Source organism: Paroedura picta, chromosome 1 (genome assembly GCF_049243985.1).
Source record: "Paroedura picta isolate Pp20150507F chromosome 1, Ppicta_v3.0, whole genome shotgun sequence".
Lineage (NCBI taxonomy): Eukaryota > Metazoa > Chordata > Lepidosauria > Squamata > Gekkonidae > Paroedura > Paroedura picta.
This window is the reverse complement of record NC_135369.1, coordinates 13598244-13612338: the sequence shown is the minus strand read 5'-3', so window position 1 is coordinate 13612338 and position 14095 is coordinate 13598244. Positions and strand designations below refer to the sequence as shown.

At 48.6% G+C, this 14095-nt stretch overlaps 1 protein-coding gene across 3 annotated transcripts in view; it reads left to right on the top strand.

Annotated features, from left to right (window-relative positions):
* Nucleotides 1–12854, top strand: part of LOC143830231 (lysosomal acid glucosylceramidase-like) — a 38531-nt gene extending 25677 nt beyond the window's left edge. For all 3 annotated transcript variants that reach the window (XM_077322403.1, XM_077322414.1, XM_077322425.1), the window contains exons 4-11: nucleotides 328–474; nucleotides 596–729; nucleotides 2802–2974; nucleotides 7909–8146; nucleotides 9525–9752; nucleotides 9831–9994; nucleotides 10938–11057; nucleotides 11615–12854. In XM_077322403.1, the coding sequence (XP_077178518.1) occupies nucleotides 328–474; nucleotides 596–729; nucleotides 2802–2974; nucleotides 7909–8146; nucleotides 9525–9752; nucleotides 9831–9994; nucleotides 10938–11057; nucleotides 11615–11717 (1307 nt within the window). In that variant the 3' untranslated portion in view covers nucleotides 11718–12854. The remainder of the gene's footprint in view (nucleotides 1–327; nucleotides 475–595; nucleotides 730–2801; nucleotides 2975–7908; nucleotides 8147–9524; nucleotides 9753–9830; nucleotides 9995–10937; nucleotides 11058–11614) is intronic.
* The last annotated feature ends 1241 nt before the right edge of the window (nucleotides 12855–14095 follow it).

The following is a 14095-nucleotide window of genomic DNA, read 5'->3' as shown; positions in this document are numbered from 1 at the left end:
GGCATCAGACCATAGTTTTGCCCCAAACTCAGAACATCACCCTTTTTCGACCCTGGCATGCTGACATCACTTCTGGGTAACTTCAGTACATCGGGACATTCTTTCCGGTTATGGTGGATTCAAGGAGGGTGTTTGTGTTTGGGAGGTCTTGGCATTGCCGCAAACAGCTGTTTTTTTGGGGTGGGTGGGTGGGCTTTCCCCCCAAATTGGGGGGAAGCAACGCCGAAGCAGCGATTCCTCTGACTCCAGCGGGCGACTGGCATTCCTAACCCACCCAGCCCCTCAATTTCTAGCTTGACCCTTTTTTCTGGTTCCTTCCCTTTCCAGATATCGTCCTGACTCTGGAGCCGAGGGAGCACTACCAGATGATAAAAGGCTTTGGCGGTTCGGTCACCGATGCAGCCTCCATAAATATCCTCTCCCTAACACCGGATACCCAGGACAATCTGCTCCGTTCCTATTTCTCAGAGGATGGTGAATACTCAGGAAGGGAAGGGCTGGGAGGCGGATGATGACGGGCTTATAAAAGCATTACGGTCCGCATTTCTCTTCCCCCCTCTAATTATCCCCCCCTTCCCCCCACACCTTTCTGTAGGGATTGAGTACAACATGGTGCGCGTACCCATGGCGAGCTGCGACTTCTCCATGCGGCTGTACACCTATGCTGACTGGCCACACGACTACGAGTTGAAACACTTCAGCTTGGCCAGCGAGGACATCAAGATGAAAGTGAGTGCCACAAGGGGGAGGGGAGGAGTCTCTGCTGGGCCATTTGGGCTAGCTTTATTTGGGACGCTGGTGGCCTGCGAAGACTCCCCCATTTCACTTTATTTAAAAGTAAACACGATGTGTTTTAGAATCATAGAGTTGGAAGGGTACAAATGGGTCATCTAGTCCCACTCCCTGCACTATGCAGGATACCCACAACTCTATCGCTCATCCACCGTAACCTGCCACCCCCTTGAGCCTTCCCAGAATCAGCCTCTCCGTCAGATGGCTCTTCAGCCTCTGTTTAGAAATCTCCAAAGATGGAGAACCCACCACCTCCCGAGGAAGCCTGTTCCACTGAGGACCCACTCTGACTGTCAGGAACTTCTTTTGTGGGGTTTGAATGTGTAGTGCAACCTTTCTCCATGTTTTTTACCATTGAGAAACCCCGAAAACATTCTTCATGCTCCAGGAAACCCCAGAAGGGGTGCAATCATGCAGAATGTGGTTGGGAAGCAGAACTGTGGACACGCCCACCCAGGGCCCCTCCCCTTCCCACTCCCTCCAGGCCATTTTGGGAGGGGGTGAGTAGGTCAACATGACCATATTTGGTCATATCGCCCAGTGACATACCGGGAGGCAGCCTTCGTGGCAGTGGGGTTTGGGAGATTGTTGCCGCCGGGGTAATTTAAATGGGGATTTTATATTGTATGTTTTTATTTTATTTTTTATTTATTTGGATTTTTATACCGCCCATTCTTTACGGCTCTGGGCAGTTTAGATGGAACACTGCATAACTTTACATGGAACATTAGAACACTCCGTAACAGTATACAATTTTCAACAGAACATCACAATCTATCAATAGCAATTACAACACAACATGAATAACAATGCCGGGGAGATCAAATTGTTCAGTCATGGAAGGGTATCTGGGGTGGAAACCAGCAGATGTTCCCAGTCGCTCAGCCTCAAGCCTCACTGGCAGTCTTCAAGCAAAGGCTGGATACACACTTTTCTTGGATGCTTTAGGATGCTCTGGGCTGATCCTGCGTTGAGCAGGGGGTTGGACTAGATGGCCTGTATGGCCCCTTCCAACTCTATGATTCTATGATTCTATGATCCTGCGTTGAGCAGGGGGTTGGACTAAATGGCCTCTATGGCCCCTTCCAACTCTATGATTCTATGATTCTATGATTCAATGCCTGGTGGAAGAGCTCCCTTTTGCAGGCCCTGCAGAACTGTGGAAGTTCAGGCAGGGCTGTGATTTCCTCAGGGAGCTCCTTCCACCAGGTGGGGGCCAGGACCAAGAAGGCCTTTGTTGGGGTGCTTATGCAGGATTTTATTCTGTAACCCTCCACAGGACGGCTTGCTGGGAGCGGTGGGAAATAAATTGAATCGAACCTAACCACTCCTAACCACTACACCAGTGGTTCCCAAACTTATCTGGCCTACCGCCCCCTTTCCAGAAAAAATATTACTCAGCGCCCCCTGGAAATGATTTTTTTTAATTTTAATAGTTATTCATCGCCCCCAAATGCACCTGTGGCTCATTGCCGCCCCCCTGGATCGCTGCAGCACCCACCAGGGGGAGGTAGCGCCCACTTTGGGAATCACTGCACTACACCAAACTGGAGCATAACAAGATGGCAAAGAATAAAATACCAAACTTCTTCCCCCTTCAGCATGGGTCAATGAGGCTTTCTCACTGGAAGCGAGGAACCTAGCTGACCTCAATTTAGAGATCCTGAGATGGTAACAGCAGGTACCGCCCTGGCCTCAACCATTCTATTGATCCCAGTCCCACATCTACTTGAGGCAGGCAGATACATTTGTAACAGGACATCTCCTAAATAACATTATCCCCATTTATGGCATTAGTAGAATTCAGGCAGATTTCAGGAATTCGGGACATAACAAAGGCTTTCAGTTTTAAGAAGAGGAGCTGATTTCTTTATACCCCACTTTCTCACTACCCGAAGGAGTCGCAAAGCAGCTTACAAACCCCTTTCCCTTTCTCTAAGGGTGCCACTGATCTCATACTTTGTTTTAGTAAAATATGAGTCTTAGTTGGAACCACTCTCTCCCTGCAGATCCCTCTTATCCATCGCTCCAAGGCCATGTCTAAGAAGCACATCTCCTTGGTGGGCAGCCCGTGGACCGCTCCAATCTGGATGAAAACCAACAACGACTGGAAAGGGAAGGGGTCTCTGAAGGGGGAGGCAGGCAACAAAATTCACAAGACATGGGCCAACTATTTTATCCGGTAAGTGGACTGGGAGGGATTGTTGCGGTCTTTCCTACGGACAGCATAGAATCATAGAATCCTGGAGTTGGGCCATATGGGCCATCTATTCCAATTCCCTGCTCAGTGCAGAATCAGCCTCAAGCATCCAGGATCAGTATCTGTCCAGCCACTGCTTGAAGACCGCCAGTGAGGGGGAGCTCACCACCTCCTTAGGCAGGCAATTCCACTGCTGAACTATGCAGATTGTGAATTTATTCCTCTTGATATCTAGCCAATATTTTTCTCCACATACTTTAAATGCATTACTGCGTGTCCTCTCCTCTGCAGCCAACAGAAACAGCATCCTGCCCTCCTCCAAGTGACAACCTTTGAAATACTTAAAGAGGGCTATCATGTCCCCTCTCAACCTCCTCTTCTCCAGGGTGAACATTCCCAAGTCCCTCAGCTTTTCCTCAGAGGGGTTGGTCCCCAGACCCCAGATCCTCCTCATCACTCTCCTCTGCACCCTCTCTGATTTCATGGGCATGACCACTATATTCAAACAAACACGTGATTTTAGACACGAGTTCCCGTTTTTGAAAATTTCGTTAGTAGCCCAGGGATAGGTTTGCTCTCTCTGATTGTAGATGCTACAAACCCATCCCATTTGTCTGTATTTGCTAGACAGGAAACAGGGCAAGGGAAATTTATTTACTTATTTTATTATATTATTATATTTATATTCATCATCATCGTCATCATCAGTATCTGTTGGAACGATACATACATACATACAAAGAGCTGATCCAGCCAGCTCTGACTCCTGATCTCTCTGGGAGGCCGGTTTTATTGAAACATGAAATTTACCACTGCGCATCGTGCTCATAGTTACAAAAGTCTGCTTTGTGCAGCTGCACGATGATACATTATCAGCCACAAGACCTTATCGTCTAATGTTTGAAGGTTAGATTCTCAGAGTGGCCAGATCATGTTAACCACAAGTCCCTATTGTCTAATGTTTGAAGGTTAAACATCGGGTGGTGATCATGCCGTGTTCTTATGTCATGTTGGCAACCAGCCAGGAGAGTTTGCCCTCACTGAAGCTGAGTCAGCACAAACTCAGATGAACCCAATCATCATCATAATCTTTATTCTTATTTCCCACTCTTCCTCTTAGCTTAGAGCGGGTTACAATATATTTAAACCAGGGGTAATCAACCTGTGGTCCTCCAGATGTCCATGGACTACAATTCCCACAAGCCCCTGCCAGCAAAGGCTGGCAGGGGCTCGTGGGAATTGTAGTCCATGGACATCTGGAGGACCACAGGTTGACTACCACTGGTTTAAACCATCCATACTTAAACCAGTATAAATATTAAGTATTAAATACATCTGTGATTACCATACAGCCTCTTTTCATTAAAACTTGGGGAATCCCAACTCATTCCATGAGCTATATTTTGGCAGTGTGATATTATAGTTCTGAACCATCAAAAAATCAGATAAAATGAATTCTGGAGCCAATCAATCTTGAACTATTCTCTGGAAGACAGAATTACTAAACTGAGGCTATTGTCACATTATGAGAAGCCAAGACTCACTGAAAACCAAGCAGCAGGTAAAGAGGGGCCCAGCAGGAGATGGATGGAAGAGCAGCATATGCATTCGAAAGTAAATAAAAGTAAATTCAAGTATTTAAAAGGCTGCCATATAGAGGATGGAGCAGAGTTGTTCTCTCTTGCCCCAGAGGGACAGACCAGAACCAATGGGATGGAATTAATGCAAAGGTAATTCCGCCTAAACCTCCGGAAGAAGTTCCTGACAGTCAGAGCGGTTTCTCAGTGGAACAGGCTTTCTCGGGAGGTGGTGGGTTCTCTATTTGGAGATTTTTAAACAGAGGCTGGAGAGCCATCTGACGGAGAGGATGATTCTGTGAAGGTTCCAGGGGGTGGCAGGTGACAGTGGATGAGCAATAGGATTGTGGGTATCCTGCATGGTGCAGGGGGTTGGACTAGATGACCCAAGATGTCCCTTCTAACTCCATGATTCTATGAAATAAATAAATAGTGGAAGAGACAGTCCCACAGATGCTACCATCCCAGACCATTTAGAAGAAGAAGAAGTTGGTTCTTATATGCCGCTTTTCCCTACCCGAAGGAGACTCAAAGCGGCTTACGGTCGCCTTCCCTTTCCTCTCCCCACAACAGACATCCTGTGAGGTGGGTGAGGCTGAGAGAGCCCTGAGATTCTTGCTCGGTCAGAACAGTTTTATCAGTGCTGTGGTGAGCCCAAGGTCACCCAGCTGGTTGCATGTGGGGGAGCGCAGAATCGAACCCGGCATGCCACATTAGAAGTCCACACTCCTAACCACTACACCAAACTGGCTCTCAATTTAGGGCTGTGAAGGTTATCTCCAAAACCTTAAACCTGATCCCATCCCTGTATCAGGCTTGAGGCGGTTCACAACATGTGTCACCCGTACATCATCTACAAAACCACCGTTAAAAACATTATTTAAAAAATGTATGGTGCTCCGTTCCATCTGCTCAATTCATCAGCCTGCCTCCTGGTCGGTTTCAGGGCTAATATGCCCTTTTAATCCGGTTCTAGATTCAGAGATTCAGAGTACCTTTATTGGCATAAAATTGCAAAGCATAAAACGAAAATTTCAAACAGTTCCAGATGTAAAATCCATTGTAAAAAGATTTTCATTTATAATGGCCAGCAAAAACTCCAATTTCAATGTCTTCAGATAGTTAGCTAAAGGGCGACGATATAGATCAGGCTTTGTTGTTAGGTGCGAAGTCGTGTCCGACCCATCGCGGCCCCATGGACAATGATCCTCCAGGCCTTCCTGTCCTCTACCATTCCCCGGAAGCCTTTTAAATTTGCACCGACTGCTTCAGTGACTCCATCCAGCCACCTCATTCTCTGTCGTCCCCTTCTTCTTTTGCCCTTGATCGCTCCCAGCATTAGGCTCTTCTCCAGGGAGTCCTTCATTCTCATGAGGTGGCCAAAGTATTTGAGTTTCATCTTCAGGATCTGGCCTTCTAAGGAGCAGGCAGGGCTGATCTCCTCTAGGACTGACCGGTTTGTTCGCCTTGCAGTCCAAGGGACTCGCAAGAGTCTTCTCCAGCACCAGAGTTCAAAAGCCTCAATTCTTTGACGCTCGGCCTTCCTTATGGTCCAACTTTCGCAGCCATACATTGTAACTGGGAAGACCATAGCCTTGACTAAACGCACTTTTGTTGGCAGGGTGATGTCTCTGCTTTTTAGGATGCTGTCTAGATTTCCTCCCCAGGAGCAAGCATCTTTTAATTTCTTTGCTGCAGTCCCCATCTGCAGTGATCTAGGAGCCCAGGAAAATAAAACTGTCACTATCTCCATTTCTTCCCCATCTATTTGCCAGGAATTGAGAGGGCCGGATGCCATGATCTTTGTTTTCTTGATGTTGAGTTTCAAGCCAACTTTTGCACTCTCCTCCTTCACCCGCATCAACAGGCTCTTTAGTTCCTCTTCACTTTCTGCCATTAGAGTGGTATCACCTGCATATCTAAGGTTGTTGATATTTCTCCCTGCAATCTTGATCCCAATTTGTGACTCCTCTAATCTAATTTCTCATGATGTGTTCCGCATACAAGTTAAATAGGCAAGGCGACAGTATACAGCCTTGTCGAACTCCTTTCTCAATTTTGAACCAATCAGTGATTCCATGTTCAGTTCTCACTGTTGCTTCTTGACCTGCATATAAGTTTCTCAAGAGACAAATAGGATGCTCTGGTATTCCCATCTCTTTAAGAACTTGCCACAACTTGTTGTGCTCCACACAATCAAAGGCTTTAGCACAGTCAATGAAGCAGAAGTAGATGTTCTTCTGGAACTCCCTAGCTTTCTCCATGATCCAGCGTATGTTGGCAATTTGATCTCTAGTTCCTCTGCCTCTTCAAAATCCTGCCTGTACTTCTGGAAGTTCTTGGTCCACATATTGCTGGAGCCTAGCTTGTAGGATTTTGAGCATAAGGTCAGACTTAGGACACACCAGAAGTATATGGCACAACGTGCCAGGGACACTACACCCATGTAAACATGGGTGGGAGGGATCTTCAGAAATCTACCTTGGGTGGCATGTAAGGGAAAGATGTTTAAGCGAGCTACTAGAAAAGCTCCTTAATTTGGATATACAGGGGCATGGATATGTATGTTAAAGAAATATCCCAGAAATAGGAAGAACATACGCTGTTGTTAGAGGAGCCCAGAATCTGGGTATCCTGTTCTTCTAGTCTCTGTGATATTAGTTTTAGTGTAATCCTTTCGTCTTGCATGCTAAGGGTTGAGATGTCCAGACCCATAATTTGAAGTTTCTTTGACATTTTACTTAGCCAGTTGAGAGAATAAGGGTCACTCATATTTCTATTAAATCAGGTTCTAACTCGGAGCAAGGGAACCCGGAGATGGAAAGAGGGAGGCTTGTGAATTTCATAGAATCATAGAATCATAGAGTTGGAAGGGGTCATACAGGCCATCTAGTCCAACCCCCTGGTCAATAGAATCATAGAATCATAGAGTTGGAAGGGGCTATACAGGCCATCTAGTCCATCCCCCTGGTCAATAGAATCATAGAGTTGGGAGGGGCCGTACAGGCCATCTAGTCCAATCCTCTGCTCAACGCAGGATCAGCCCTGAGTATCCTAAAGCATCCAAGAAAAGTGTGTCTCCAACCTTTGCTTGAAGACGGCCAGTGATCTGATCGGGTACTGGCTTGTTTTGGTCTCAGCCAAAGGCCTGGTGGAAGAACACCATTCTGCAGGCCCGGCGGAACTTTGGTCGTTCTGGCAGGGCCTGGGTCTTGACTTGCAGTGCATTCCACCAAGCTGGTGCCACAAAGGGAGTCGTGACTGTCCTTGCAGGAGCAGCCCTCCCCCCAAGGACTCCCTGACTCCCTCCTCTTTTCCTCTACCCCTCCCACCCTCAAGGTTTCTCAAGGAGTATGACAGACACAATCTGACCTTCTGGGCCTTAACGGCCGAGAACGAGCCCACTGCTGGATTGATCGCCAATTATCCCTTCCAGTGCTTGGGGTTCACACCTGAGCAGCAGCGGGACTTCATCGCCCTGGATCTGGGCCCCGCCCTGGCGAACAGCTCCTACAAGGACATCCGCCTCATTATCCTGGACGACAACCGAGTGCATCTCCCCCACTGGGCGAAAGTGGTGAGTCCCGCAGGGGCGTCTGGTTCAAATCCGTTTGTGCGCAGACAGTCTGTGGGGATCAGGAAAAGGGTGGCGGAAATCAGCTTGCAGAATGCAGCTTTTAGGAACAAATGGCAGAGGAAAAGGAGCAGGGCTCTAGCCCACCCTGCAAAAGCCCGCTGGGATCTGGCATGTCCCTGAGGATGATGCGTTGCTCGTCCTAGAAACATAGAGTTGGAAGGGGCCACACAGGCCATCTAGTCCAACCCCCTGCTCAACGCAGGATCAGCCCAAAGCATCCTGAAGCATCCAAGAAAAGTGTGTATCCAACCTTTGCTTGAAGACTGCCAGTGAAGGGGAGCTCACCACCTCCTTAGGCAGCCTATTCCTGATGCGATGCTTGTGGGTAGCGCATGGCTGGTGTCTCGTTGAAGTTGCAGTAGGTAGTTAGGCACAGGGCTGGCGTGCCCCGCGTGGGTCCTTTGACCATTGGGGCCGGAGTGAACCATTTTGGGTGCACGGCAGAAAAGTGGTGCGGAAGCGTTTTCGGTAAACATAATGTAAATGAATAAACGCACAATTGTTTTTTAAAAAGCAGACTTGGGCAGGGCGTGCGGGATTGATGCCAGCTGCAAAACCCGGCGTCGCTGGGTTCTAAAGTTCAGTCGTTCTGTTGCAGATCTGCTCTCCCTGCACACAAAGGTGAGAGTAGATAGGACCTAGCCTCCAGGGGCCCAAGCAGTTTGTTCAGTGGTTCTTGACCTTGACCCTTCCTCACCCAAAGAGCAATTGACACGTGGAATTCAGGGCTACAAGCATAGGCAGCTTCAAGGGGGGATCGGATAAACATACGGAGCAGAGGCCCATCAGTGGCTCTTAGCCACACAGTACAGGTGGTACGCTCTCTCTGGGGCCCAGATGCTCTGTATTCTTGGTGCTTAAGGGGCCGCAGTGGGAGGGGCTTCTGGAGTTCTAGCCCTGCTGGTGGGCTTCCTGGTGGCACCTGGTGTTTTGCCACTGTGTGACACAGAGGGTTGGACTGGAGGGGCCACTGGCCTGATCCAGCATGGCCTCTCTGACGTTCTTATGTCTGGGGAAGTGATGCTCTGTATTCCTGGTGCTTGGGGGGAACCCCAGTGGGGGGCTTCTGGAGTTCTGGCCCTTCTGGTGGACCTCCTGGTGGCCCCTGGGGTTTGGCCACGGTGTGATACAGAGTGTTGGACTGGATGGTCCATCGGCTTGATCAAGTGTGGCTCCTCTTACATGCCTCGCTGTGCTTGGTTCATAGCCCGTTCCCTTCTCTTAGTCAACGTCTCCTTTCCTGTAGAAATACTTCCTGTTTACGGTCTGATCCCACGGGATTTAAGCACCTTGACACCCTCCTCCTTTCCCTGCCCAGGTACTGAGCGAGGATAGTAATGCTCATCGCTACGTCCACGGCATCGGCCTCCATTGGTATCTGGACTTCATTGCGCCCATCGAAGACACGGTGGAACTCACCCACGAGCTTTTCCCCGACTACTTCCTGCTCTCCACCGAGGCCTGCACTGGCGTCCAGTTCTGGGAAAGGGACGTGGTCCTCGGAGACTGGAACCGGGGGAACCAGTACAGCCGCAGCATCTTGGCGGTACGGGAGGGAAATGGTTCGGCCCAGCTTTCGTCGCTCCCTTCCTCTTTATTGATTGCGACCCTTTCAACCCCCTAGAACCTGAACCACCACGTCATAGGCTGGATCGACTGGAACCTGGCCCTGGATTTGGAAGGGGGCCCCAACTGGGTCAAGAACTACGTGGATAGCCCAATCATCGTGGATGTGTCCACTGACACGTTCTACAAGCAGCCCATGTTCTACCACATGGCGCACTTCAGGTGAGGCGGAGCAGAGGAGCTGGGAGTCATGGTATCAGAATACCAGGGTGCGAGGCAGGGAAGAAGAATTTGGGAATCTGCAAGGGTCATAAGCTAGGAACAGCTAGAAGAAGAAGAGTTGGTTCTTCTATGCCACTTTTCTCTACCCGAAGGAGTCTCAAAGTGGCTTCCTTTCTTCTCCCTACAACAGACACCCTGTGAGGGAGGGGAGGCTGAGAGAGCGCTGAGATTACTGAAGGAGAAGAAGAGTTGGTTCTTAGATGCCACTTTTCTCTACCGGAGCAGGGGATTGAACTAGATCGCCTGTGTAGCCCCTTCCAACTCTTAAGTTTCTAGGATTCTATGATTTTAGGTGCTAGGGTGACATGAGAAGCAGATTGCACAGGCCTGGGCTCCACACAAAAGGAGGGGCCCAACTCCCTGTAGCTGTTAACATGCACAATCACATTTCTCACGGCTAGAGGCTGAGGCTCCTTTGCAGTTCTATCTTATTATTACTGCTGTTATCATGTTGGAGTTATTATTGCTGTATTGTTATTGCTGTTGTCACATGTGTTTCCTTATGTTATCTGTACCTGTTTCCTGTTCCTTGTAAACCGCCCTGAGCCTTCGGGGGAGGGCGGTATATAAATATAAATAAATAAAATAGATAGATTACTGTTGTGCAGTAATAATGCACAGGAGCATACAAGGGCATTTCCTCTTCTGTAGTCATAAGAAGTTTGCTTTTCCACAACGTCCTGTATGTGTGTCGATAACATGATTCGGGTGGAGGGGAGAGATGCCCAAAAATGGAGCCTTGCAGTTAGCCTGGAATTTAGAAGGAGCAGGATGAAGACGAAGGGGTAGCCTTGCAGAAACCTGCTCCTCCTTAGCTGAAGCGCAGGTCCTTTGCCTCCGGGTCAGTCGACAGGCTCTCTGTGCTTCTCCCTTCTCTCTGCAGCAAGTTCATTCCCGAGGGGTCTCAGCGTGTTGGTCTGAGAAGTGAGCCGAAAAGCATCAGTCTGGAGTACGTGGCTGTGATCCGCCCCGATGGGGCCGCTGTGGTCGTCGTTCTTAATCGGTGAGTCACTTGGATGGAAACTTTAAGTGTTCTTAGAATCACAGAGTTGGAAGGGGCCATACAGGCCATCTAGTCCAACCCCCTGCTCAATGCAGGATCAGCCCTAAAGCAGGATTCTTTGTGCAGGTCATCACGGGAGTTGGATTTTCTGAGCTCTTGAGTTGCCATTGCAGCTCACTTCATCCCACTGAACCAAGCAGCAAGGGAACGCAATGCGGGCATGCTTGTATGTGGAGCCCTGAGTGTGCCCCCTCCTGTGAGGCTGAAGGAAGGGGCCAGCAAAACTTCAGCCTGAGTCCAAGGGGCTGGCAGAGAAGTTTTCCCTTCTCTGGGGAGGGTCCGAAGCCCTCCTGTCTGTTGGGGAGGGCCTAGCAAGGTACAGTACCTGCATAAAGTGGCAAATTCAGTCTTATTGCCTTTCAAGTGACCTGGGCAGTCCCAGCCAGTGATCACATGATCATCTGAGAGGTTTCCTGTAATGCAAGGAGTGGAGAAACTCTGTGGGGTCTCCACATTGTTTCTTTCCCTTTCTATTCCTCTTTGTCTTTCCTTCCTAGGTCGGCGAGGAGTATCTCCTTTGGGCTTTCCGATACAGCCGGCCTGATAGTGACTCAAATTCCACCCAGTTCCATCCAGACGTACCTGTGGAGGCGTGAATGATGAAGAATGCAAGGAGAGAGGCCCGTATATCCCATAGAGAAAAATATGTCTCCTGCCCCCCCATGCCGTGGCCTTGCTCAGTGCGGACTTCAGCAGGCCGAACTGGGGCCTACTTTATGCTTCTAGCTTGGAGGCCAAGAGCTGAAGTAGGTACTGTGAGCTGAGTGGCAGTGCCTTGGTTTCTCCTGTGCTGGCAAGAGCCCTCTGAGATGGAAGGAAGGGTGGACCATGCGTTTTTGCACTTCTGTGGAACAAAACAGGGTTGCACTTACCTGTAACCACTGTTCATCTAAGGGTCTTCTGTGCAGGCTCGCCTGGGACTGCATGATTGAAGGCCAGCCAGGGAGAGGAACTTCCAAGCTTTTCTGAAGAAGCTTCTAGGTTCAGGAGTGCTCCCTCTCCCCTCTTGAGATCCCTTTTCCCAAAGTGTCACATGATAGAGGCATGGTGGGTACTCCTCCCCTCATTTCCTTTCTCTGCCCTTAGAAGGCCCCTGTATGATTGCAGCTCACAGTTGGAAAAGGAGGGAGGGATGTGTGCCTGCACAGAAGACTGCTTGATGAACAATGGTCACAGGTAAGTGCAGTTCTGTTTTTATCTACGTGGCTTCTGTGCAGTCCCACATGGGAGAATAGCAAGCTCTCCTGCCCTAGGAGAAGGGTGCCGGCTGATCAACGGAAGACTACCTGGAACACCGCTTTCCCCCCTGCAGCTTCATTTATGGAGTCCATGCCCATCAAGGAATGCTTGACGAATGTAGACACATTGGACCACGTTGCTTACAGATGTCCTCCAGGGCAAGTCTGGCACAGAAGGCTGCAGAAGATGCCCAGACCCTTGTTGAGTGAGCTTTCAGAGTTATGGGGCAAGGGACCATAGCCTTGTTTTAAGTTATTCTTATACAGCAGGGGTAGTCAGACTGCGGCCCTTTTGCTGGCATTTGCTGGCAGGGGTTCATGGGAATTGTAGTCCATGGACATCTGGAGGGCCACAGTTTAACTACCCCTGTTATAGAGTGAGAGAGTGACTGCACTGATAAATTCTTCCTTTATTTGACCCCCGGAAACATACAAATAAGCTTCTATCTTTCCTGAACTGTTGTGTCTTTTTTAAATAAAAAGGAATCCCCTTCTTATATCTAGTTTGTGCAGTGTTTGTTTGGATGGTGACTTCAGGAATGGGAAGAACACTGGGAGACTAATGTCTTGGTTGAGCTGGAATTATTATTATTATTATTATTATTATTATTAGATTTATTTCCCGCCACTCCCTGGGTAGGCTCGTGGCGGGTAACAGTTGTCTTAAAAATCCCAATTAAAACCCCATTAAAAGACATTGAAAATCATAACATGGCGGCAGAGACCACCCTAGGAAGGAACCTTATGATACGTCTGAGTGTTACCTTGTCTGGGTGGAATTTAATGCAAAGAGGGTTGCAGTGCAGTGCCGATAATTTATTCATCCACCTAGCGGAAGTTATTGCTCCTAGAAAGACAGCTTTGTACGAGATAAGAGACACATCCAGACTGGCTACGGGTTCAAAAGATGCACGCATCAACTTTGCGAGGACTAAACACCGATCCATTGTGACAGCAGAGGTACATCTAGTGGGAAAATATTAAATGAATCCTTACTTAACTTTTTGGACTCTGGGGGGGAGAAGATTGAATGTCCCTTGACAAGGAATTGAAATGCCGAGTTGATGGACAGTCGAACCTGTATAAGTCTATAGGCCTTCCTCTTGAAATTCCAGTAAAATGAAGATTTTACTAAAACTGCACGACTTTTAGTCAGAGCCCTGTTCATTACTCCAGCTTACAATCTTTTCCATTTATGATTCACATATTGCTGAAGGTTTGCGGGAGGGGGTTGCAACCTGCTCGACCTTCTGCGGAAAACCCTCCTATTGTAGGATTAGCCAGATCAGGGTTAAAGACCCTACCAGAGGATGGCACAGAGAGAAATGCTGTTTCGTGGATGTTTTCATGAAACGCTGGTAGAGAAAGCCTGCCCTATCGTCAATCCAAGCTCCTCTCCCCGCTTCCCCAGGCTTCCCACTAATTTTCAAACTTTGCTATTCAGACATAGGCTCCCTCTGAACATGGAGGTTTCATTAAGTTCTCACAGCCAAACTGACCCAACATCTTTCCCCCACAGATTCAGGTGGGTGGCCATATTGGTCTGCTGCAGCAGAACAGTCCAGTGGCACCTTTAAGACCCACAAAGTTTACTTCCGGGCATAAGCTTTCATGTGCATACGGAATTAGGATTACATTATCATAGAATCACAGAGTTGGAAGGTACCCCCTGGGTCAACTAGTCCAACCCCCTGAGCTATGCAGGACACCCACAACCCTCTCACTCATCCACCATAACCT